We start from the raw sequence: 24,307 nt of genomic DNA, 5'->3' as shown, positions 1-24,307 counted from the left end.
GCCTGGCGCTCTGCTGCAGGGGAAAGCCTCTCTGGCCCTCTCCGCTGTGTGCTCATGTGTTTGTGGCTGTTCTGGTCGGCGGGACTCCCCCGGAGCTGTGTTCCAGGCGCTGCAGCGTATTTAGAAGCCATTTAGAACCATTAAAACAGCTAATTGGTCTGTAAACCACGAACAGGCCAATCACAGCCGTTTAGGGCTTGGAAGTACAGCTCTGGGAGTTGCGTTGCCATGGATACCAGGAAACAGATGCATATGAAAAAAATGACTTTAAGACTGGACGCGATGATCACGGCGTCGAATCGTAGGAACTGTAAACCTGCTGAGCTCGGCAGTTTTTAACGACTGGAAGAACCAAATGCGATCTTTATCACCACTAAGATTTTCCGGGCATGATGTGTTGTGTGGCCGCGTGTCACGCATAAAAGAGACGTTAAAACATTTCCACTTACAAGAGTACTTACTGTCGTCAGACTGAAGGAAATCTCCTGGCAGTGAAACCCCGACGAGCCCCAACTTGAGAGACTGCCGGAGACAAAGTGCTTTGTGTCTGGGGCTTTTTTTTATTCCGTTGGTTTGTCTTAACGTTCACATTGGCCCGGTGCCCGACCAGACAGCGTCTTAAAGAGAGAACAGTCTATTCTTCTACAGTACCGAGAGACTGTGCTTGTAAAACCGCCGTACATCCACTCACACATCACACAGACCCTACATCTGCTTCCACAAAACTATCAACATTACTGAACTTTACTTCTCTGTCGCCAACCATTTATGGCAACTGTCTACGAGGATTTATTTCCAACTCTAAGGGAAACATGAATCTACAAGAACGAGCCAGAGGTGACAACAGTTCAAGCATGCAACACAATCTAGAAAAATAAACATTCTTGAAATGCTCGGCGCACTAGCATGAGGTCTTCGTTGTGTCTGGGCATGGCAGTAGTGTTTGAACAAGTGATCTTTTCCTAATTCTCTCTGGAGAAAGGCCCATCTGCAGTTTTCTTTCATACAGTATGCACTGGAGTCAGGTTAAAGGCATCTGAGAAGACCACCCTGGAGAGGGACGGCCGGACCCTGAGAAAAGGCAAAGTTAGTCTTTCACAAATGTTTCTATTCTGTCTTCCTCTTGGACTTCCTGTTTCTCAGTTTCTTTATCCATTTTCTTCTCCCCAGATGGTTGCCGAACAGGTTACGGTACTGCTCCTCCTCCTCCTGCCGCTCCCTCTCGTCTTTGAACCAGGGCCCCCACACGCCCCCGTTGTACAGGGGGTTGGACCGCAGGTCTTTGGAGGGGTAGCGCACCGGCACCGCCGTCCGGTTGTACTGGGCCAGCCGCATCAGCATCTTCTTGACGACGTGCGGGTAGCGCTGCGACAGGTCCGCCCGCTCGTACGGGTCGGCGCTGATGTTGAAGAGCCAGACGGACTTGCCGCGGTCCCAGCGGACGCGCTCGTTGTGCCAGCGGTTGGTCAGCCGCTGGTTGGAGAAGGTCTGCGGCGGCACCCAGTCGCTGTACCCGGGCACGCCGGTCAGCAGCTTCCAGTGGCCGACCCGCAGCGCCGCCTGCACCGCCGTGTTCCACAGGCCGTACCCGGCCTTCCAGGACCCGTTCTTGGCCTTGACGTAGATGGGGTCGATGTTGTGGAGGATGTCCTGGCGGGGGGATGGGCGGCCTTCGCTGATCGCCTCCCAGACGTCGTACCCGTCCAAGTTCAGGTCCTCGTCAATAGTTCCCTCCCCGAGAGTGACCAGCGTGGGGAACCAGTCCGTGATGTGGACCAGAGATCGGCATTTGGTTCCTTTGTTCACCAGCAGGGGGCTGTGGACAAACCCCACCGCCCTGATGCCCCCCTCCCAGTAGGTGGCCTTGCTGCCCCTCAGGGGCCAGTTGCTGCCCCCGGCCAGCGGCTGGCCCCCGTTGTCCGAGGAGTACACGATGACCGTGTTGTCATAGTAACCGTAGCGCTTCAGGGCCAGGGTGAGGTTGTGCACGGCTTCGTCCAGGCAGGACACCATGGCGGCGTACTTGCGGCGGTGCGGGTTGGGGATGGCCTTGTAGCGTTCCAGGTAGCGGGCCGGAGCCTGCAGGGGGGAGTGGACCGCCTGGTAGGCCAGGTAGAGGAACAGCGGCTGTCTGCGAGGGTCGTGATTGGCCAGGATGCCGACGGCCTTGCGAGTGAACATCACGGTGGAGTACATCCCGCGGTCCTGCTCCCACGCCGCCTCCTCGCCTTCGTACAGGTCGTAGCCGCACATGCCGGGCCCCTCACACTTGTAGTGGCTGTAGTAGTCCCCGCTGCCCAGCAGGGAGCCGAAGAAGGTGTCGAACCCCCGCTGCGTCGGCAGGCAGCCTCGCTTGTAGAAGCCCAGGTGCCACTTCCCCACCATGTGGGTGGAGTAACCCGCCTGCTGCAGCTTCTGCGGCAGCGTGACGTTCTCCAGCGGGAGGCAGTTGGGCTGCGTGGCCCGGATGATGGAGTGCTGCAGGCCCGTGTGGATCTGATACCTGAAGAAGAAGAGCAAGAGACGAGGAATCGTCAAACATCCGTAAAGTGTTGAACTGGAGAAAACATCTGGACTCTCTTTTATTGCCAGTTTCTAATCAATACGGTGCTACTGTAAGAGCAGGACAAGTCCTCCAGCAGTTTTTCCACATTAAAACTCTCCGAGCTGCTCTTTTATTGGTGGGATTGTGGTATAAAAGTTTACAACCAGCTTTCAGTTTCATTATTGGTGGATTAGCAATGACCGTAAAGCAAATATCTTGGGAAATGTACTTTATACATGTGGATGAAAGGTTTTCTGGTAAAAACAAGAAAGTCAGAGTGTTGAGTGGAACATAAACCAGTGGTGCTGTTGATGGGGTTTTATATCAGAGACCAACGTAATGAAAAACTTTACCCTGTTTGCTGTCAGCAGCTCAAAACTGACTCAAACTGTGAAATCCCCCCCTGCTGTATGAGTATATTTATGTACCATATCCTCGCCACTGCGGGGATTAAATCATCCAAACACTGAAAATGAAACCGATATAATTTGATGAAACTGAACACTGCAATTTTCACCGACAAAGAACTCCTCTCAGAGCTCATCTCACCGAGAGGACAGCCTGGAAACGACTCCGACACATTATATGATCAGAATTACAGCCGGCGCCGTCCAAAGCTAACACACCGGAGCTGACGGCGGCCCAGCTGCAGAGCGGCGAGAAGAGCCGTCACTCAACAGCCGACAGGAAACAGACGTGTGACCTGGAGCCCATGAAGGGATGGGGGTCGTCCCGGCACCAGGAGAACACCGAGACATTCACTCAGACACTCTGAATCAAGACCCAAAATCACTCTCCTGTAGTCCTAAACAAGTCCTTAACCAGTCCATAACCAGTCCTTAACCAGTCCTTAACCAGTCCATAACCAGTCCAAATCAGTTAATATCCACTTTAAAGCCAGCTGGCAGCTGCTGGTAATCCGTTTCAAACTTCCTAAATGCAGCCTACAGTCAACATGATCCAATAAACAGGGCAGGACGCGCTCAGGGGGTCCAAAAACTAGTTCAAACAGTCGCTAACCAACCCAAACAACAGCTGGGAACTGGCCAGAGAGCCTGAGATGAGCCGCCGCTTCTGATTGGACTTTCTAAAAGCATATGGAGGGTAAACTGCGTGAATGCTTTGTTTTCATGACACCATCCCTTCAGAATGAGTTTTATTGTGAGCTCTAATGAGTTTAGAGAGAACACACTGCTCTTTATCTTCTTCTGGGGGTTCAGATGTAATCATGGCTGGTCTTTAAATTTCTGCAGATGTTCTCGGATTCATCTGACTGTAATTATTATTCCCTGAAACAGAGAGACGATGTTAAATCTGCACGTGAGAGTTTAGATTTCAAACACCTTCCAGTGCGCTGTCGACTCTCCCGGAGAACATCGGCTCCGATGCTTCTGGCAGGAATTCATGAGATGACGTAAAACTACGAGCCTCAGTGAGGCCAGAGGTTTAGCCGGAGGATTCCAGCCTGCAGAACTCTGTCAAACACATCTGGACTGGATGAGCCTCGTTCTCGGCTCCTCCTCCAGGCCACAGCGATAACTGCGTCCAGAACCCGGCTCTGCGTGGGATCACTGCGAGCTGTCAGCCATGTGTTCACCTCAGGACGGTTCGTTCTTACATTATTATTATTATTATTATTATTATTATTATTATTATTATTATTATTAGCTACGGAGCCCCAAAATAAGAACCATCGCTCACAAAGAAAGATTACAGTAAAAACAGTAAAGGATGGATACTTTGGTGTTTTTAAGAGTGGCCATAAGATAATCAAAGTAACATTTCTGTAAAAAACGAATTTTAAGTCTAAACAAATGGATAATTACAGGTTGATCAGTGTTAATGACAACATGTAACACCTTTCCAAAATAAAAGCCCAAAATTCCTTTGAATAAAAGTCTTTTTATATTCAAAAATGAGCCAAAATCATGAAAATGGATATTTACAGAGTAGTATGGGTGATCTGGGCTTCAGTCTGCAAGGTACGAGGATGGCCCAATGCTGCTTGCAGCTTTAATTATTATTATTATTATTATTCTCATGTCTGCTCGGACCGCCTCTGAATCCAATCTAAAAGAGACATGTTTCAAATTTCCTCTAAATTTAGTCTCCCATAACAACATGAATGTCGCTCCATTCCTTTCGGAGTGCTGACTGGGCCGTCTTATGTAATCAATTAAAGCCGCTGGCTGTGGGACCAGAGGTCTGGCTGCCGGGTCCGGGCCGTCGAGCTGTTGCTGATGGGATGGATGTTGGCAGGCGGACCGGCGGCTCAGCTGGGACTCTTTGAAGACCAGCATGGCGACCTCCGGTTCCAGCCTCCCTGGCCTTGACCCTTCCTCCCTGGCTTTGACCCCTTCCTCCCTCCGCCCGTCCTGGGGTCGGCGGTCTGCAGTCAAACTGCCACCGGAGTCGGTTTTCAGCCGAGAACAGGAGAACCAGAGGACAGTTGGTCCAAGACAAGACAGAGTTACGACTCTGAGCACCACAGGAACAAAGGAGCTCCATCATTTCAACATCAGGTTGAAGAAATCTGGAAGCGATCAGCCTCCATTACTGCAGATTAACAGGCAGGAACAGCTTCGAGTGTCACTGAAGATTCAAAGAAAGCTGGATGGAAGTGGGCCAGGCACTGATCCTCACTGTGGGACACACCCGGAGCTGCAGGGACTAACGTGGGCCTGCCAGATTTCAAATGAATAGAATCCAACTGCAGAAGGGAACCTCCTGAACATCTGACAGTTTGATGACGGTCGACTGGAATCTGCCAGTCTGCTGTTATTAAAGCCTTCAGAACTGAAGCTGTGATGTTTACACTTCTGCAGATTTTATTCTCACAAGTTTTTTTTCTCAGATTATTCAAGAACACAACTCAAGAACCTCAACAGCTCACACTAAGAAAGATCACTGTGTAAAAATAGAAAAACAACCAAACTAACACGATGAAGTGGGTGAACAGGGTTCTTGTAAAACCTTGTTATTCCAGAGTTTCCACAGACTCAGATCATGATGAAATTAGCCCAGTTATTTCCCCATAAACCTCTATAAAAACCACTTCTTGGATGTAACACGCTTCATTATCGTCAATCTCCTTCTGCACTCGTTCTGCGAATACAACGGGCCGCTGTGTGTCTTCTGCCCTCCACTGCGTTCACTTGTTTAGCCTGGAGTCACAACTTGAAGCATATTTCATGCAAAAAATGCCAGACAACAACAGGAATAAAGAATCGAGTATCAATGGCAGCAGAAGTTATAGAGTTTGCTTCATGGTTTGTCAGAAAATGAGAGTGCAGGTCAGCGAACGCTGTTCTTAAATTAATAGCTGACAGTTGTATTTCATGTCTTTACTGAACTCAGTCATGAATTATTCAGAGTGCTGCTGGACAGCTGGGCCAACCTTCAGGCTGATGGACCCGAAAACAGACGCTCCAGAGCCTGGAGGTCAGTCTAATCAGTGAATCCACGTTGAGCCAGATCGAGGGTCACGTTGGCTGGTAGAGCACACACACTGCAGGCTGTGCTATTCAGTATAAACAGTCTGGGTTCAGTCTAAACAGCCCTGTTCAGCCAGCTGGTCTGAGTCCAGCTGACAGAGCTCCTGTCTCCGTCAATATTTCAGGTTTATTTTAAATAAAGCGGGCAGGATATGAAAATGTCTGTTAAACCAGCTGGAGTTTAAATCCATGTGTGGTTTACAGGTAAATACAGGTAAACACTCCCAATGTAGCTCTAAAGGTGCATTAAGGAGTTTGCACGTTTCATGTGAAACAGCGGCCCCTGCAGGTCTTGGGTGTAACTGCAGCTTAGTGAAACGCTCGTGCCCGTGGCTTGCGTCCATGTACGTGCACGGACGAGGGGAATAAAACTGCATCAGCAGCCTTGGCACGCAGAAGAGGTGATCGATTCACAAGAATGGCTTCAACTGAAGTCAGTAAAGTTATACATGTACCTTCTGGTCAGCCTCCTTCCTCGCTGTCAGCAGCGCTGGAGGAAAATTTCTTAGGTCTGTTCTTACTTTCTGGAAGATCCATCCTCAATACTGCTCAGTTGTTGCTCGCTGAGCATCTGGCGGAGTAATGGCGGACAAAACGAAAGCTAAGCTAGTCAGGCCAGCGGGAGGCGCATTACGTCACATCCTCCCCAAGAAACTCTGGAGCCGGACCGGCACTGCAAGTATTCAAGAGACAATTCAGCGCTGCTAGCGGTACTTACAATGAATATGTCAGGGCACATTCTACACATCACTGAATATTTGTAACATATTTATGGTGGAAAATAAGTATTTTTAATGTTTTAAACTCCTTAATGCACCTTTAAGGTCTGGGTCTTGTTTGGGGAATTCCGTGTCTGGGTTCAAACCCAGACTGGTTCAGAGTCCACGTCTGTTTGGAAGAGTTCAGCTGAGGAAGAGGAACTCGTTTCTCTATGGATTTTTGCTTTGCGATGACGTTAAAGACTTAAATCAATCAAACTGCCATGAATGAACGGAAACAAGACGGAGAATCCACCCAGTCAGAGTTCAGTCACCCAGCAGACGTGACGAGCTCGGAGAGCAGTCCACTGCACGCAGACGCCTCCACAGTCCTGCTACACCCACACCACCGAGCCCAACGCCGACCCGCCAGCCCCGAACCCCGACACCAGCTGGACCGCCATGACACTGCAGGAGCTGCTGTGTGTGTGTGGGTGTGTGTGTGTGTGTGTGTGTGTGTGTGTGTGTGTGTGTGTGTTCCTGCAAGTCTGCTCACATACCAGGAGGTCACAGCCGTGTAATGAGAATGTCACGCAAAGTGCTCCCTCCACTGCAGCAGCCTGGGGGTGGGGTGGGGGTGGGGGGGGGGGGGGGGGGGGGGGGGGGGGGGGGACTTGACTTTGAAGGGTTTTGGGGCACCTCAAGGACAGTAGTTGTAGGTCTTAAGTATTTATGGGGCTTTAAAATAATGCCTGGAATAACCGTTGCCCTCTGGAGACGGGCTCTGATTTACGGCTCCTCTAAACCCAGCAGGGTCTGGAGGGCCGGGTTCTGGGCCACGAAAGCAGATCCCCGCAGCAGCTAGCGGACCGCTTCCAGACCAGGCAGCGTTTCTACTCAGCGGCTTCCCGGGTTTACTGATGAAAACACCAATCCGAGCCGCAGACCCAACAAATCACACCCGTCATGAAACTGGAATCGGTTTCAAACCAGCAGTCGCTCCAGTCCGACAAGACAAGTGCGCTGGCTGCCGAGGCCGCCGAGGCTGCCAAGACCGCCGGAGCTGCCAGGGTCGCCAGGGTCGCCGAGGCTGCTGAGGCCGCCGGGGCCGCCGGGGCTGCTGAGGCTGCCGAGGCCGCCGGGGCTGCCAGGGTCGCCGAGGCTGCTGAGGCCGCCGGGGCCGCCGGGGCTGCTGAGGCTGCCGAGGCTGCCGAGGCCGCCGGGGCTGCCAGGGTCGCCGAGGCTGCCGGGGCCACCGAGGCCGCCGAGGCCGCCGGGGCTGGCAGGGTCGCCAGGGTCGCCGAGGCTGCCGAGGCCGCCGGGGCCGCCGGGGCCACCTAGGCTGCTGAGGCCGCCGGGGCCGCCGAGGCCGCCAAGACCTGCCGCTCAGGCCGAGCCCCGCCCTCCTCTCCGGTCCCGGATCCTCCCACTCCTCACATGTGGTTCGAATAAGCCTCTCAGCCCGGCGCTCTGCGTTTAACCAAAGCCAGCCGGGGAGTTTCATCTCAGCCGTCCTTGCCGTGTCTTCATCCTCCTCCCCTCGCCGTCTCTGCAGTGCCGCTCCGTCCTCTGACGGTCTGCATTTCCCCGGGTGTCAGAGGAAATGAACAGCTTCTCTCCTGTCAGGCTTCGTTTCACAGCAGGCAGCAACCAGGATCCTCAGCGTCTCTGGAGGACTCACGGTCCTGGGCTGCCCGTGACCCCGTCTCCATCCGGCTCAGAGATACTGACCACCGCTCTGAGATCAACATCCAGCTGATCCATTGTCATCAGGCTGCTTCAGTCCAGCCCTCTTTGTCCCGGAGACCTTTGCACCTGTCCAGCTCATCTGATCCGGATCAGTAAAGGCCGACTGGACTGTGGCTGGAAGCTTCTAACCTCATGAGAGCAGCGTTACAGACCAGCAGACAGGCTGAGGGTTCTCTGTTGTGGGGGCGAGGGGAGGGGGGGCTGTCCCCAGGGTGGGGGGGAGGCTCCAGTTACCAGGAGGTTAAAGTGCTTTTTCTGCGGTTCAACCAGCAGCTGGACCCAACGGCTCCCATAAACCTGCCGAGGCTCCAGATCCTGGGAACCGGATCACTGCATTAATCACACCCAACACTTAAAGTATGGATGTTCCACTGATCCGCAGGAGTGAGGGCTAAACATCTGGAAAACTGTTTTAGTTGGTCAAAATGTCACCACCACTCTCAAATACACGGAATAATCCTGACAGCCTATCATAAAGAGATAGATTATTAAATTAGTAAAACAATCACGTAAAAAGAATCTTAGAAAACTGCCTGAGAAAACCAAACAATGACAGAAATGTCGACTAACTAAAGAGGAGAGTCTTGTTAGCACCGGTTTGCTGGACTCCCGGATCTGGACGACCTGTTTTAAACGAACCCACCGTTCTTCGGGTACGGTGTTCCTCCAAACCCAGCAGGGCCTCTTCACCAGCCACCTGGACTCATCGGTACTCAATCCCTCAGTTCTTCTTCTAACTCACTCATCCGAAAGGCGCTTTGTGTTTGGGTTCAGTCAGGATTTTTATCTTTAAACAGCGGAGTTCTTTAGCATGACCTGGTCAGACTCTGGGCTCAGCGGTCAAGATCAGCAGGTGAAGAGAAGCTGGTTCAGCATGAGGAATGAGGAGTAACAGACGACATCGTCCACAAGCAGTTCCAAAACTGTGACTGTTGAAGTTTCTCGGTCTTCCTGTGAAAAGTCCACCTTTGCTCCTTTGCCGTCTGATTTAAACATGTTTGATGGGCAGAGCTCTGCTGGCAGCACAGAACCGTCCGGTGCTTTCCATTGGCTGTCAGTTTGAAGCCGGCATGTTGTGAACGCCGCTGCAGAACGCTGTAAACAAACCAGCGTCAGAACCACGGCGAGGCAGGCTGAAGGAGTGGTTTTCCCCCAGCTTTCCTCCTGTGGAAACTGGACTCCTGGCTGTGCCGAGGTAACAGACTGAGGAGTCAAGCACAGCTGGAGCACGACCAGCACATGTCTGCAGATATCTGAACGGCAAATCAGAAAGGAGCAGGAGTCCAGACAGAGACGGTCCAGATGTCTTCAGCTGCTCGACGTCTCGCCGACAAAAGACTAAATGGAGAGTGAAACTCGGTCAGGCTCCAATGAAGGACTGCTTTTAAAAACCCGAGGCTGATATCTGCCTTGACGAGTCTGAGCGAGTGTTCCAGAACAGAAACCAAACACCTGTCTGTCCGGCGAGCGCTGAGCGGACAGAGGCTGGACGGACGGACGGACGGACGGCCGTCCTCTCACTCCTGAGCTGGAGACGCCACAGAGTGTGTCTCCACCAGGATGTTCGCCGTGGGCGTGTCGGAGGGCGGCGGCGGCGGCGGCGCGCTCCTCATTACAGTCTGGCAGGAACATGTGGCGGAGCTGCTGATGTGGAGCTTTCTGCATCCGACTAAAGACCGACCCCCCGGCGGCACCGGAGACGTTCCCCGGCCTCCAGCCGCTCTTTACGGCTTCCTGCTGAACGCTGAGACCCTGGAAACGCCCAGACATGAGTCAGTGGAAGAATCAGAGTCAGACCCAGACCCGGGGGGTTCCAGCGCCGGAGCCTGCAGCAGAGGGGACGGATCCCCGCTGGTCCAGTCTGAGGCGGTGGAGACCGGAGGAACCAGCGGCTCCAGGGCACTTCGGCACAGCGGGAGGGTCTCGTCAGGCGTGTGGACGCCCTGTTCTCTGTGTTCTCCAGAACAGCACCGCCGTACGGACGGAGGTTCTGTTTATAGGACAACGGTTAAAGTAGAAAACGCTTCATTTTTACATGTTTGTTTCAGAAAATGTTCACAAAGAGAAATATACTTCAACACTAACAACAGAACACAGAGAACGATACACTCTAACAACAGAACATGGAGAACGATACACTCTAACAACAGAACATGGAGAACGATACACTCTAACAACAGAGAACAGGACATTCATGAGGACAGAACACCAGCTTGGACTGTTGTGATGGTGACTGTCAGGTCCAGGAGGGTCTGTACCGGGAGTCAAGACCCTCTGGAGGAACACATCGTTCTGATTGTAGACCGTCCATGGAGCACAGGAGCAGGACCAGGACCAAGACCAGAACCAAGACCAGGAGCAGAATTTCAGGAAAGCGGCATGGTTCTCTGTCTACATGAAGATGGAGTGTTAGAGAAGAGTTCCACCTTGGGCGCTGTTTTCAAAATGTTGCATTTTAACTGTTATCATGTAAACAGAGACCATGTCTCCAGGTTGTGAACTGTGTGAATTGTGAGGTCCTGGTCTTGAAGGGTCCTGGTCTTGAAGGGTCCTGGTCTTGAGGGGTCGTGGTCTTGAGGGGTCCTGGTCTTGAAGGGTCCTGGTCTTGAGGGGTCGTGGTCTTGAGGGGTCCTGGTCTTGAGGGGTCGTGGTCTTGAGGGGTCGTGGTCTTGAGGGGTCGTGGTCTTGAGGGGTCCTGGTCTTGAGGGGTCCTGGTCTTGAGGGGTCCTGGTCTTGAGGGGTCTTGGTCTTGAGGGGTCGTGGTCTTGAGGGGTCCTGGTTCTGAAGGGTCCTGGTCTTGGAGGTCTTTCTAGAACCCGAGGATGTTTCTCTTCTTCAGCTCTGCTGTGGTCTCACCCCACCCTAAAGACTGATGGGTGACGGAGTCAGGGTGGAGGCGTCCAGTGGCTTCCCTGATACGGTACTCCACAGGGCAGACACGGCGAGCCGATCACAGATAGCACAGATCAGCTCCACAGCGTCCAGCTCACTGTGGACAGTTCAACACACTGACCACGGCAGCTGCTCCACATCGGCTCAGCGTGCTGACACACACACACACACACACACACACACACACACACACACACACACACACACACACACACACACACAGCACTGGCTGTAGCTTCTCACTGAGCTTTTGCACATCTGCTTCACTTCTGCCAAGAGTTCCAGTCTGATCGGTTTTCACCACCATTCATGAAGATGAATCAGTGTGGGAACCTCCTGCCTGTGTGTGTGTGTGTGTGTGTGTGTGTGTGTGTTCTCGTATTTCTATCCTTGTTGGGGCCAAATGTCCCCACAAGGATAGCAAAACGTGGAACGACGTGCCTTGTGGGGACCTTTTTCCGGTCCTAAGTAGGAGAAACAGTGTTTTCTTGACCATGTTGTTGTTACTGAAAAAAGTAAAAGTGCAAAAACATTTCTTTAGGGTTAGGCTTTGTTGTGGTGTGGGTTAGGGTTAGGGTAAGGGTCAGGGTTAGGGGCTAGACATGAATGGGAGTCAATGGAAGGTCCCCACAAGGATAGAAATACGAGACTGTGTGTGTGTGTGTGTGTGTGTGTGTGTGTTGTTGACATGCGATGAACACACAGCTCACGTCAACGTCTGTGGTTGTGTGTTTTAACAGAAAGAATGATCATCTGGGTGCTGCCTGACTGAGCACACTAACAAGGACGTCTTTGAATTATGGAAGGCCCAGGAAGAACATGCAAATCCACCTTTTAGTGAACAGACTGCATCACTGCTTCACTCTCATTCCAGAAGCTTCTGTCTGCATGTTGGGACTTTCTCTCTTTGCGGCTCTTTCTTCTTTTTGTCTTAAATCTGTTTTTCTTCAGAGCATCTTTCCTTAAATAACTAGATATACGTAAAGTTATGCAGAACCTGAGTCTCACTCCGTTGGTTGGACACTGTGTCTGAAATGTCTTTTTATAACTGATCAGTCTTCATATCTGCCGCTGCCAGGCTTTAGTTTTACATTACAGGTGGTTTTTTAAGTGTAAATTCACAACACAGAGCTCTGAAAATGTGTTTTTAAAGCTTCATCTGTCACATCAGCCTGAATACTGTCCCTCTCTCACCCCTCATGTTTCATCCAGTCCCTGACTTTCATAATGAAGACATGCATGCGTGGACACCGCTGGTAGATTTGATAGAACCCGGCTCCGGAGCTGCAGCCGTGCGCTCTGCGCTCTGCGCTCCGCGGCTCTGCGCTCTGCGTCCTACCTGCCGGTCATCAGCTGGCTCCGGGACGGGCTGCACAGCGGCTGCACGTAGTAATTCTCCAGCTTGACGCCCTGCGCCGCCAGCCGGTCCAGGGTCGGGGTCTTGATCTCGGAGCCGTGGTAGCCCACGTCCCGGAAGCCCTGGTCGTCCACCAGGATGAAGACGATGTGCGGCTGAGCGCTGCGCGTCCCGAACTCGTTCCCGAAGTTGCGGCCGTCCCACGACGTGTGCGCGCTCCACGTCCGCGAGACGATGGAGCCGAGGAGGAGGCTCAGCGGGACCCACGCGATCGGCATGCTGCACGGGATGCACGCGCGCACGGTTACTGTCGGTCGGTGCGTCGTGGCGCGCGGCCGGCGGCGCGCCGCACATGTTCGGGGGGAACGGCAACGCTGGGGAATCGGGTCCGCGTCGTGCTCGGTCCCATCGCGCACGGTCCCGCCGGGAAACAAAAAGCGACACGCGGCCTCGGAGCTCAGGGCGCGCGAGCCGCAGCCGGAGCAGCTGGAGCAGCTGGAGCAGCTGCAGCGGCCTCCATCCTCCAAAACACTGCAGGAGGAGGAGGCGGCGGCAAGCTCCCTGCAGCTCCAGCACGGCTGCCAAACATGAGGCCCGCGGCCCAACCCGGGCCGTGCAGAGGAACGTCTGCGCCACAGAAACCATCAAATCCTGAAGCTGTGAAGACAAACATCAACATTTCCCCACTTCTGAAGTCTGATAGAAGAACAAACGCACAAAGGTGTTTTTATTTTCTCTTAAAGCTGGTGTCCGGAGTTTCCGTTCGTTTCCAAAGTATGAATCATTTTTCAACAGAGCTTCAATGTGTCAGTCTGGTTCCATACTACAATATAATATTAGCATAAAGCAATATAAACATTTATTTATGAGTCCCGCCTTCGTCTCATAGACCCCCATGTTATCTGAAAAAGCGCCGGTCAGCTTCAGCCAATAGATTTCGAGCTTCCGCCTTGTCCTGCTGTCAATCAAAGTGTGGAGCAGCCAGAGAGCACGGCCGCTCGCCCAGCAGAGGAGAGTTAGCTCTGCAGCAGATATATCCACTGTCTGCTGAACATCCAGCGTAAACAGCTCAACATGGAGGATGCTGGAGGACTCAGAGGCTCTCATTTTCACCCGACGGATAATAGCGTGCACAATTAAAGGGGCGTGGCTTGGTCGCTCATGAAAGCAGAGGGAGAGCGGAACCTGAGACGTTGGATTAAAAAAAAAAAAAGCTCTCTCTTTCAAAACTCCGGACACGAGCTTTAAAGTTTAAAGATTTGTGTTATTTTTCATGGGAATAGATGTTAGCTTCATTTCTAAGGCTTGAAAAATAAGAGAAACTACCGTAAATTAGGGGTGTGCCATCTAAGGCACCTCACGATTCGATTCGATTACGATTCAGGGTGCTACGATTCGATTATTCAACGATTATCACGATATTAATGATAAAAACGATTATCATGATTTTTTTGTGCATTTTTCTCCCTCACTTAGTGCCCACTTCATACTTTGAAACAATGTACAGCTGTTTCTCAGTATACATAAATCAAAGCAATCAAACAAATTCAAAACCAAAAAAAGTATTTTTTATTGATGTCAAGTGGTCCATCAGCAACCATGGCATAAACTTTGTGCCTGTAGCTGTGGCCTAAAGAGCCAATACCACAAAAAGCTGCCCCTACTGACAGCAGATCAACAGTTACCTCCCTTAAGTGCAAACAACAGCAGATATGTCATATATGCAGATATATGTTCAATTTGAATTTACTACTTGGCGTGCAGCATATCTAGACACCTACATCTAGATATCTGTCTACATGTCTCGGCGGTGGTGGGACGTAAGCGGGAGCTACTGGAGCTGCAGTGTTGTTGTGTGTGTGTGTTTTTGACTGCCGATGCTAACGCATGTTTCTGATCCCTGCTCTTGGAATAAACATCCTCACGCTGCCAAACGCCTCTGGACTTCTTTCACGCAGATCACAGAGATAAATGTTGTGGTTGTTTTGTTGACCTCTGACCTGAAAGCTTTGTTTACGGCGCCGCGCCATGCGCAGTACGGCTCATTGTTTCCAGGGCAATGTGAGGCTACACACGGTGTTTTTTTTCCCAGTGTAGTGTAAAATGGACGAATATCTGTCGGATGAAGATGTTGTGGACGAGAACTTTGAATGATTTTCTCTTTAGCAAAAGCAGCATTAGCATTTAGCACTAGCTTTTAATCCAGAAGAATGAATCTCACGCTCTGTTACTGCAGCTAAAGAGCGAGCTGTCGCCATATTAACCGGTCCGTCACTACAGATGTCCGGGTGGTGCGTAGGAACAATACTTTGGTTCCGCAAGTGGCGTCCGTGCTCCTGGCGTCTAGTTATTATGAAAAATAATCGATTTTGAATATTTATGAATCGTAATCGAATCATTACGTGTCGCATCGCGATTCATCTAATAATCGATGTATCAGCACACCTCTACCGTGAATGTTGAAAGATTGATCAGTTTACACATCTTACAGCAGAAATATGACTTTATTCACCGTTAAAAACAGCAGCTGGAACTCCGAACAGCTGGAATAACAGCGAGACGGCCTGAAGCCTCCTGGAGGATCAGAGCAGCTTCCTGACCTCTCGTCCTCTCTCTCAAAGCTTCAGCCGTTTCTTCGGGTGCAGATGAGTTTTATTTGGTGTAAAGTGGTAAAAACGTCTCATGACCTTGTCGGCATGACGACGGCGGTACACACACTGCAGGGTGTAGCTGAGGAGGCGAAACACACTCCGTCAGGAACACGTCTGTTCAGTTCAGCCTCTGAATCTCCTCCTGAAAATAACACTGGAATAAAGATAAACTGGGCTCTTGGGCTGCAGTTTCCAGATGAAATCCAGAATCCAGCCACTAAATAATCAAATAGAGAAAACTGCTAGAAATAGCTGGAAAGGTGAAAACCTCAACATCGAACCACAGCAGCTGTTCTAGACAGATAAATCCTTCAAACTGTGTTTCCTACCCCTCTGGGGACCGAGCCACGTTTTCCCACTGATGGAGCGTCCTGGCTGGAACAGCCGGAGTCTGGGAAGCAGGATCATGGATCCTGTGTGTCGCTGTAGGTCTGACTACAGAAGGATGTTCTTTCATCTCTTCTTTACAAGTTAGAGCGAAGACATAAAGCCTGTCACACTCAGGTCACTGTTGACCAGATATTTACTAAAAGAGTCACTGGAGCCAAAAGCCCAAAGCGGTTCTGTGTTTAATTTTGGTAAGAAGACACAGGAAACGCTCCTCACACGCCAGTGATGCTACATGCTACATGCTACATGCTACATGCTAAACATGGTTAAAGTCTGACTGATCTTTCACTCAGTCCCCCACAGCCTGCAGGAGCATTCCATCCAGGACCGCCGTCCGTCGGGCCTCTGGTGTCAGAGACGTGTTTAGGAGGAGTGTCCCGCTTCCAGGTAGGAGTGTGTTCTGTTAGGAGTGTGTTCTGTTAGGAGTGTGTTCTGTTGGGAGTGTGTTCTGTTAGGAGTGTGTTCTGTTGGGAGTGTGTTCTGTTGGGAGTGTGTTCTGTTAGGAGTGTGTTCTGTTAGGAGTGTGTTCTGTTGGGAGTGTGTTCTGTTAGGAGTGTGTTCTGTTGGGAGTGTGTTCTGTTGGGAGTGTGTTCTGTTAGGAGTGTGTTCTGTTAGGAGTGTGTTCTGTTGGGAGTGTGTTCTGTTAGGAGTGTGTTCTGTTAGGAGTGTGTTCTGTTAGGAGTGTGTTCTGTTGGGAGTGTGTTCTGTTGGGAGTGTGTTCTGTTAGGAGTGTGTTCTGTTGGGAGTGTGTTCTGTTAGGAGTGTGTTCTGTTAGGAGTGTGTTCTGTTAGGAGTGTGTTCTGTTGGGAGTGTGTTCTGTTAGGAGTGTGTTCTGTTGGGAGTGTGTTCTGTAGCAGACCAGTGGAACTGTCTCAACACTCCTTCAGCCTGAGCAGCTGCTCTCTGCGTTCTGAAAGCCGGGTTCTCTGGCTGGAGGTGTTTGTTGGCTCCCAGCTGACGGAGCAGCAGCAGGTCCGGATCAATGGTCCCGCTGTGAGCCGCTGAATGGGGCTGGAGGTGTCCGGGGGGCACCGGGGGGGCCAGCGGGGGGCCGCAGGGCTCCAGGGTCTGATCCAGACCCTCTGAGAGCCCCGCGGCGTTTCTCTTCCCCTGAACACACAGCAGAGCGGCGAGGAGGCGAGGAGGCGAGGAGGCGAGGAGGCGAGGAGCGGCGGCTCTGGACCAGGTGAGGCTCTGGTCTCTGGCTCAGCATAGCTGGGATTCCTCCGCTATCAGAGGATCCAGGTTTTCTCCGCCTGCAGCTCCTCAGGAATGCCAGCAGCAGGAGGGTCGTCTGGGGCCTGGAACCGATCCGAGCTGCTGAAGCTCAGAGTTCTGTCTGGACTTCTTTCTCCTCTTCATCTTCAACAGTCCAGAAGGTTCAGCTCAGTTTAATCCAGTCTACTGAAACATTCTTTAAATAGTTGCTGAATAATGAAGTCCTCTCCTCCTGTGTCAGTCCAGCTGGTATTCATGTGTTCACAGCTCCTCTCTCAGGCTGACCTCTGACCTCAGGTCAGATGAGATGAGAGGCTGCAGCCAGCCGGAGACCAAGGTGATGATGGAGAGCCGGGGGCTGTGACACCCTGAGTGAGAGACCATTAACCCCCCCCCCCCCCCCTCCTCCTCCACCCCCGGACTGTGAGCGATGAAGTGAAGGCAAGCTCTGGAGGAGTTCAGTGTGTGTTTCTAAGAATGTCTAAGAATTTCCATAGTCGAATCTGATTCGTCCGATCCTGCCAATAGTCGACTGATAGTCGAATCTATCATCTTGGGGGGGAGCGGGGGGGGGGCGTTCCTACACTGGGCAGCAGCACACTGCAGAGCGGTGCTCACACACCTACAGACGGCCCTGATTGCACTAATATATAGAAAAAGAAAACAAACAAACAGCGCAGGCAGGTAAAACAACACTTTTATTTTTTTCCTCCACACTGAAACACAGACTGGAACAAAGTGTCGGTAACTCTAAACATCTAACAAATGAAGTATAGTTCAAATGACCAGAACCAAACCCTCTTCTAACAAACGGGCTAAAGCATGTCATTTATTTATATCTATAATCTTTGCAGATAGGCTCACATTTTTTGGCTAAACAATTTCTCACATTATCTACTCAAATTAAATGAAACAGGCTTAATTGCACTGTGTCGGTCCGTTTGGCAGCGCAACATCCACGCAAAAACAAACACTAAATTAAATAGAATTAGCCTTTCAGATAAATAAAAATAATAATATAATAATAACCTAAAATATTACAATTAAACGAAATAAAAGTCAGCATTAAAAATGAGAAGTAAGTGACAGAAAGATCTTTTATCAGCCCAATTATCTGGATGCTTACCTGTTTAATGTGGAAAGCCATGTTGTTGTGAAGTGATATGAAAGGACACAACTTGCATTTGACTTTTTTTGGATCATCTTTGACTTGGTCTGAAGTTCTGTTTTTTTCTCGACATTGTAAGACTTTTAAAGTTCAGCCAAATCACCACCGAGATGCTGCTCTGTGACGGAGCTCTGCGCTAAATGGGATTGTGCCACTCACCATGGTGGTTGATTCACAAACACTAAACAGATGGAGTATTGAATAAAAGTACAAGTTAAGTAAATTTTTCCACAGTATATTTGATAGGCTAACATGTATATCAAATAGGCTTTATATCATGTTTATTTGGAAAAAAAAAACAACCAAGCAATTCTATGTAAAACCAGTCATTCAGCACCCCCATACAGCTGGAATGGAATGGTCCTCGTTTAATAACCACATTTTTTCGATGCTTCGACTGTATGATTGGCCGTCGCATCAGGCCCCTTCCAAAGGAATCATCGAATCATCGAATATCTGAGGACACCCCTAGTGTTCAGTGTGTTCAGTGTGTTCAGTGTGTTCAGTGTGTTCTGTGTGTTCAGTGTGTTCTGTGTGTGTTCAGTGTGTGTTCAGTGTGTGTGAGGCGTTGGGATGGACATGACGGCACGAGGCTGTACGATGGAAAGTACTTCTACTCCCAGCACCGCCCCCCCCCCAGGCCAGCGGCGGTACTGCAGAGGACAGTGTCAGTACTTCACAGTCAAACTGTTCAGTACTGTGGGGTCAAAGGTCAGCTACAGCTGGACTGAAGGATGAATCTCACTGAGAAACAGCCTGGAGACAGGAGCAGTCAGGAAGGTAGGTGACCCCAGAGCAGGTGAGCTGAGGCCTTTACTGGACGAGGAAGAGCCAGTAAACCCCCTGAACCAGGCGGGGGGCGGGGTGTGTGTGTGTGTGTGTGTGTGTGTGCGGGGTGGGGGGGGGGGGTGGGGGGGGGGAGGGGGGGGGGGGGGACTGTTAGCGTTAGCTCCTGTTCTCACTCCGCTGAGGCCGCCGCTTGCCACGTGCACGGCCGGTCCCCAGCTAGCATAGCGGCCGCTTAATGCGTTAGCCGTCTGGCTCCGGTGACTGAGTCAACAGGACCTGTTTGTTCAGGGAGAACCCCCCCCCACCCCCCCCCCCCCTCCACCCCCCCCCCCCCGGCGGCCCGGCACACGGGAAAGCCATCGGATCGGGCTCTAAAGGGCTCCCCGGTGGAGCTGCTGGTGCTGTTGGAGTCCCAACAGGATGCATGATGGGAAAGTTCAGCCGGCCCTTCAGCCGTCATCCAGTCTGATGAGAGGATGATGAGGATGAGTGTGAAGATCTGGAGCTTCACCCTCCAGCCTGCTCCTCCCTCCGGTCATTCTCCAGGCTGTTATCTGCTAGATCTACATACACACACATTCCAGCGGCGGCCGGCGGCGGTCCGGGTCCTTCACCTCGCAGATAACCCCGCCCCCTGCTGCCAACCGGATCACTCCTGCGGCTCCGCCGCCATGCCGGCTGCCGGCCGTCCTCCAGCCTGTCGTCAGACGCCACTCTGACCGGCGGCGCTGACGACTGGAGGGATTTATTGTCTACAGCCTCCACCCCCCACCCCTCACCCCCCTCCACCCCTCCACCTCTCCACCCCTCCACCCCGTTTTCCTCGAAACGTCTCTCCTCGCCGTCAGTTTGTTGTTTTGTTGTTTTTGTGGCTTCTGGATTCTGAGTCCAGCTTCAGGAGGTTCAGTTAGCTTTCTGGAAAACACAGATCGCTGTGTTTTCACAGGGAGAGGGTGTGTGTGTGTGTGTGTGTGTGTGTGTGTGTTGTAGTGTTCATCGGTCACTTCACACACACACACACACACACACACACACACACACACACACACACACACACACACACACACACACACACTTCCTGTCAGCGATCCAGAATAACCTCTGTAGGTCAAAGGTCCAACCTCTGAACAGATGTTTCTCACACACACACACACACACACACACACACACACACACACACAGACTGAACACTGCCCCTTCATTACCAGGTTCTCAGTTCTCCATACGGACGTGAAGCGTCCCCGAGTCCCTGCGTCCCCACTGCTGCTAGAAACACACTGGGTTGGGTTTTCATGCCTAATGGGGACCGGACAAGTCTTTGCCTTGAAGTGGAACCACAGCGACGACCCCTGACCCCTGACCCTAGCTGAGCCCCAATGCTGACTTCCTTTAAATCACCACCTCAGTCAAAAGCCAGAAGAGAGCTGACCCTCAGCATGAAATAAGGTCCTGGTCTACAGTACCTCCAGGTTCCTCTCAGTGGTTCTGGTCCTGGTCTACAGTACCTCCAGGTTCCTCTCAGTGGTTCTGGTCCTGGTCTACAGTACCTCCAGGTTCCTCTCAGTGGTTCTGGTCCTGGTCTACAGTACCTCCAGGTTCCTCTCAGTGGTTCTGGTCCTGGTCTACAGTACCTCCAGGTTCCTCTCAGTGGTTCTGGTCCTTGTCTACAGTACCTCCGGGTTCCTCTCAGTGGTTCTAGATGTTTAAATCACTTCTCTCTCAGGAGTTTTGGGCCAAATGTTTCTGGCAAACTTCTGGTTTGACCGGCGGATCAGTTTCATCTGGTCCTACTGGTCAGTAGAGCTGTGCATCATCTGCATAACAGTGGAAGTTAAAGGACTGTTTCCTGATGCTGCTCTGACAGGAAGCATGGAGTGTGTGAAGAGTATAGGCCCTAAGACAGAACCCTGTGGAACTCCATGTTTAACCTTAGTATAGGTTCTCAGACAGAACCCTGTGGAACTCCATGTTTAACCTTAGTATAGGTTCTCAGACAGAACCCTGTGGAACTCCATGTTTAACCTTAGTATAGGTTCTCAGACAGAACCCTGTGGAACTGCTTCTGTCTGTTAAAACAGAGGTGGAGCTGGCAGCTCTGCTCCCCCGGCGGTCAGTGGGTCATCGTGAGGATTCCTCATGAGGAAACGTCCTGAGCGACGGTCTGCAGCGTCCACCCTGCTGGAGACGTCCACAGCCCCGGTGCCCGGTTCCCCCGGTTCCCCCGGTTCCCCCGGTTCCCCGGGGAACATCAGCTCTCTCCTCCTCCTCCTCCTCTGCTGCACAGAGACTCTGTTGTGTTTCACCAAAACAAGACCTGCAGCTCCAGCCGAGGACGGAGAGTCAGACAGCTCTGAGTGTGTGTGTGTGTGTGTGTGTGTGTGTGTGTGTGTGTGTGTGGTATGAGTCAGTTTGTGTTCATGTGTGTGTTATTTAAATGTCCTGCCTGAAACCTGAGCAGAAGAACTCCTGACGGTCTCCGAGGACTAGATGGTTTTCATCAACGTTCTCCGTCAGTGTTCCGTCATGAAGTCCGTGGTTCTATTGTGATTCGTCAACACGAAGACACCTTCTGTCCTCCTTTGTTTTGTGGTTTATGTCCTTCTCAGGACCTGAAGAAGAGTCAGAGCAGCCCTGATGGAGCAGGGTGGGGGTGGAGCAGGGTGGGGGTGGAGCAGGGTGGAGGTGGAGCAGGGTGGAGGTGGAGCAGGGTGGGGGTGGTGGAGCAGGGTGGGGGTGGAGCAGGGTGGAGGTGGAGCAGGGTGGGGGTGGTGGAGCAGGGTGGAGGTGGAGGAGGGTGGAGGTGGCTGTTATTACACTTCACTACTTTTTAATAACATCTCAGGCAACGTGACACAAAGAGCCCAGAGGACCTGCTATTTTTAGAGGCACAAGGTGTGTGTGTGTGTGTGTGTGCGTGTGTGTGCGTGTGTGTGTGTGTGTGTGTGTGTGTGTGTGTGTGTGTGTGTGTGTGTGTGCGGGTGTGCGTGCGTGTGTGTGTGTGTGTGAGCTCCGTGGCTTGACACAAATAAACGAGCAGTGTTTCCTGCGGCACACTGACTTTCTTTCACCATACATGAGAGAAGCTGAAAAGAGCTTTTTCTCTGCTGCTCTCTCTCAGTGGAGACACCGCTCTCTCTCTCTCTCTCTCTGTGTGTGTGTGTGTGCAGATTATGACGGATCTGTGGATCTGTGGTTGATATGTTGGTCAGACACATCATTTATAACACACACAGTGCTGATTGTCAAACACACAGCTAGCGTCCTGTTTGCTTCAGGTGATTCGTTGTTTCTCTCTTTGCAAAGGATTCTGGTTCGTCAGGAGAGGATTTCCAGAGTCTCAGCTCCTCTGAAGAAGAGTTTGAGCTTCAGCTAAAATCATACTGTTCCTTCCATCAAGTATGAAACCCACCACTCCTTCGTGTGCATATCATCATTTCCAGTATCTAAACATCTATATTTCTGTCTTTTCAGCTTTTCCCCGCCGCAGTCCCTGGTTGTGTTTTCCTGCGGGCGGCTAACGCTAACAACGTGCGCGATAGTGGAGCCAGATGTGTTGCATGTGCCCGGGTTGCGTCAGAGGAGGAACAGATGTGCCGGCAGAGCGGAGAGCCTCGCCTCCCGTCCGTCCGGGACCCCAGCTGATGTGCTTCCCGTGAAGCATCATGGCAGCCGTTAGCGTCGTTAGCGTCGCAGCTCCGAGAGGATAAATCAGTTCTGTGAGCAGGTATGAGAGTCTGGCAGGAGGAAAGACTGCAGAGGGAACAGATTCCAGAGAAAGAGTTCACTGAAGCAGCCTTGCTGACGTTTCATGAAGGAAGTGAAATATCTCCTGCAGGACACCAGGCCCCTGGTAATACAGCGTGGAAAAGTCCTAGCTGTGAGATAATTTCACTGCTGTTGAACGACGAAGAGCAGCTGTAAGCAGGGTCCAGGGTCAGAGGTGACCTGAAGGACCAGCCCTTCTGGACACTCTGCAGCCATAAATACACTCCACATGAAAAATGTCTTTGCAGAAAGGTTCATGTCAAAGCAAATGGACTCACTCATGCAGTCTGCCTGGGAAGACTTCACCCTGTTCCTCGGCCTCACCGCTCCTGCCACGCCTCCCACCCTGGAACCAGCCAGGAATGCTGGGTGTGAAGCAGCAGCTGCAGTCTCTCTGGATCTGCTGCAACCGCTGCTTCTTGGGATGAATGGAAATGTGGAGGAAGTGAGAGCTGGATTCTCTGAGCAGGAGGAAGCACTAACGTCCATGGACACCGCCACGCCATCACTGATCGGCGGTGTCCTGGATGTTTGAGACGCCTCTCAGTGTCACCAAATCCTACCTGTGGTCATTCTGTCTCCTGAGAACCAGGATGTCCCCCCTGCAGCGGGGAGAGGCTGGAACCATTCAGGACGGTCCAGGACCGGGACTGGACCTCCTGGAACCGTCCGCTGGACGGGGTCTGTGTTTTCAATGAGGTAACCGAAGAGGACTGAAAGTTCCGCCTCCCGAACAGCTGATGCTGGAGATGACTGTGAAGACGGACATTTGAGTAACCGTGAGGATCAGCGTCTCTTCCAGATGTTTCTGAATTCCTGATGATGTCTGACTGCGATGAAACGTGAGAAAACTCAGAGATAGAACATGTTGCTGTGGGAGTGGGAGCAGATCCAACCGTTCATCTGCTACATCCTCTGTTTTCCACCTCAGGGTTTTGGAGGCTTCACTACTGAGTCGATGCGATGTGAGCTGCTGTAAACGAGTCGAGGACGTGGTCTTTCCTCCTCTCTCTGCTCTGGTTCACTGACCCTGCTGTTGCTCCGACTGTAAATAACAAGAGGTGTGAAGCAACACCTCCACCTGCCAAACTGAACGCTGCTCTCTTCACCCGGATCCCCGTCGGACTGGAACAACCACTTTACAGGATTGTGGGGAAAACATTCGAAACGCCAGTCCAGTAATGTTGACAGTGGCGCCGCTGGTACTGCCAGAAGTGAAAATCTGCGAGTCCTGGAGTCTCCTCAACGGCCTGTTAAGGGTCTGAAGGAACACAAAGCTGGAACACCAGAGCACCTCTGTAAACACTCATGGCCTGTAACTGCATCCTGGACAGAAAACACATGCTGAAAGCCAAAGTCCTTCATCTACAAGACGGCGGTGTCCATAGTACATCTCCACTGGTCCCCTTACATCTGGAAGGCACAGGAAGTCCCCTCTGAGTCTGGTTCTTCCCCTTAGCATTCAGTACTGGATCAGATCAACCTGTCTTTAGTACCAGGTTCTGTACCACAGGCCTTCAACGTTGTTATTAAACCTCTTCTTAAAAATCCCACTCTTGATCCAGGAGTTCTAACAAGTTCCAGACCAACA

At 51.6% G+C, this 24,307-nt stretch overlaps 2 protein-coding genes across 2 annotated transcripts in view; both read right to left on the bottom strand.

Moving 5' to 3' along the window:
* camk2d1 (calcium/calmodulin-dependent protein kinase (CaM kinase) II delta 1) overlaps positions 1-1,205 on the bottom strand; it is a 59,068-nt gene extending 57,863 nt beyond the window's left edge. The window contains exon 1 of the mRNA XM_030086883.1: positions 1,196-1,205. The gene's annotated coding sequence lies outside the window, so the exon portion shown is untranslated. The remainder of the gene's footprint in view (positions 1-1,195) is intronic.
* On the bottom strand, positions 592-13,013 carry arsj (arylsulfatase family, member J). The gene is made up of 2 exons (XM_030086873.1): positions 12,718-13,013; positions 592-2,503 (listed from the first exon to the last, which is right to left on the bottom strand). The coding sequence occupies exons 1-2, from the start codon at positions 13,011-13,013 to the stop codon at positions 1,108-1,110; spliced, it is 1,692 nt and encodes a 563-aa protein (XP_029942733.1). The 3' UTR covers positions 592-1,107.
* Between the last annotated feature and the right edge of the window lie 11,294 nt (positions 13,014-24,307).

Source organism: Salarias fasciatus, chromosome 3, assembly GCF_902148845.1.
Source record: "Salarias fasciatus chromosome 3, fSalaFa1.1, whole genome shotgun sequence".
In the NCBI taxonomy this organism is placed as follows: domain Eukaryota; kingdom Metazoa; phylum Chordata; class Actinopteri; order Blenniiformes; family Blenniidae; genus Salarias; species Salarias fasciatus.
This window is presented reverse-complemented; position numbering and strand designations above follow the sequence as displayed.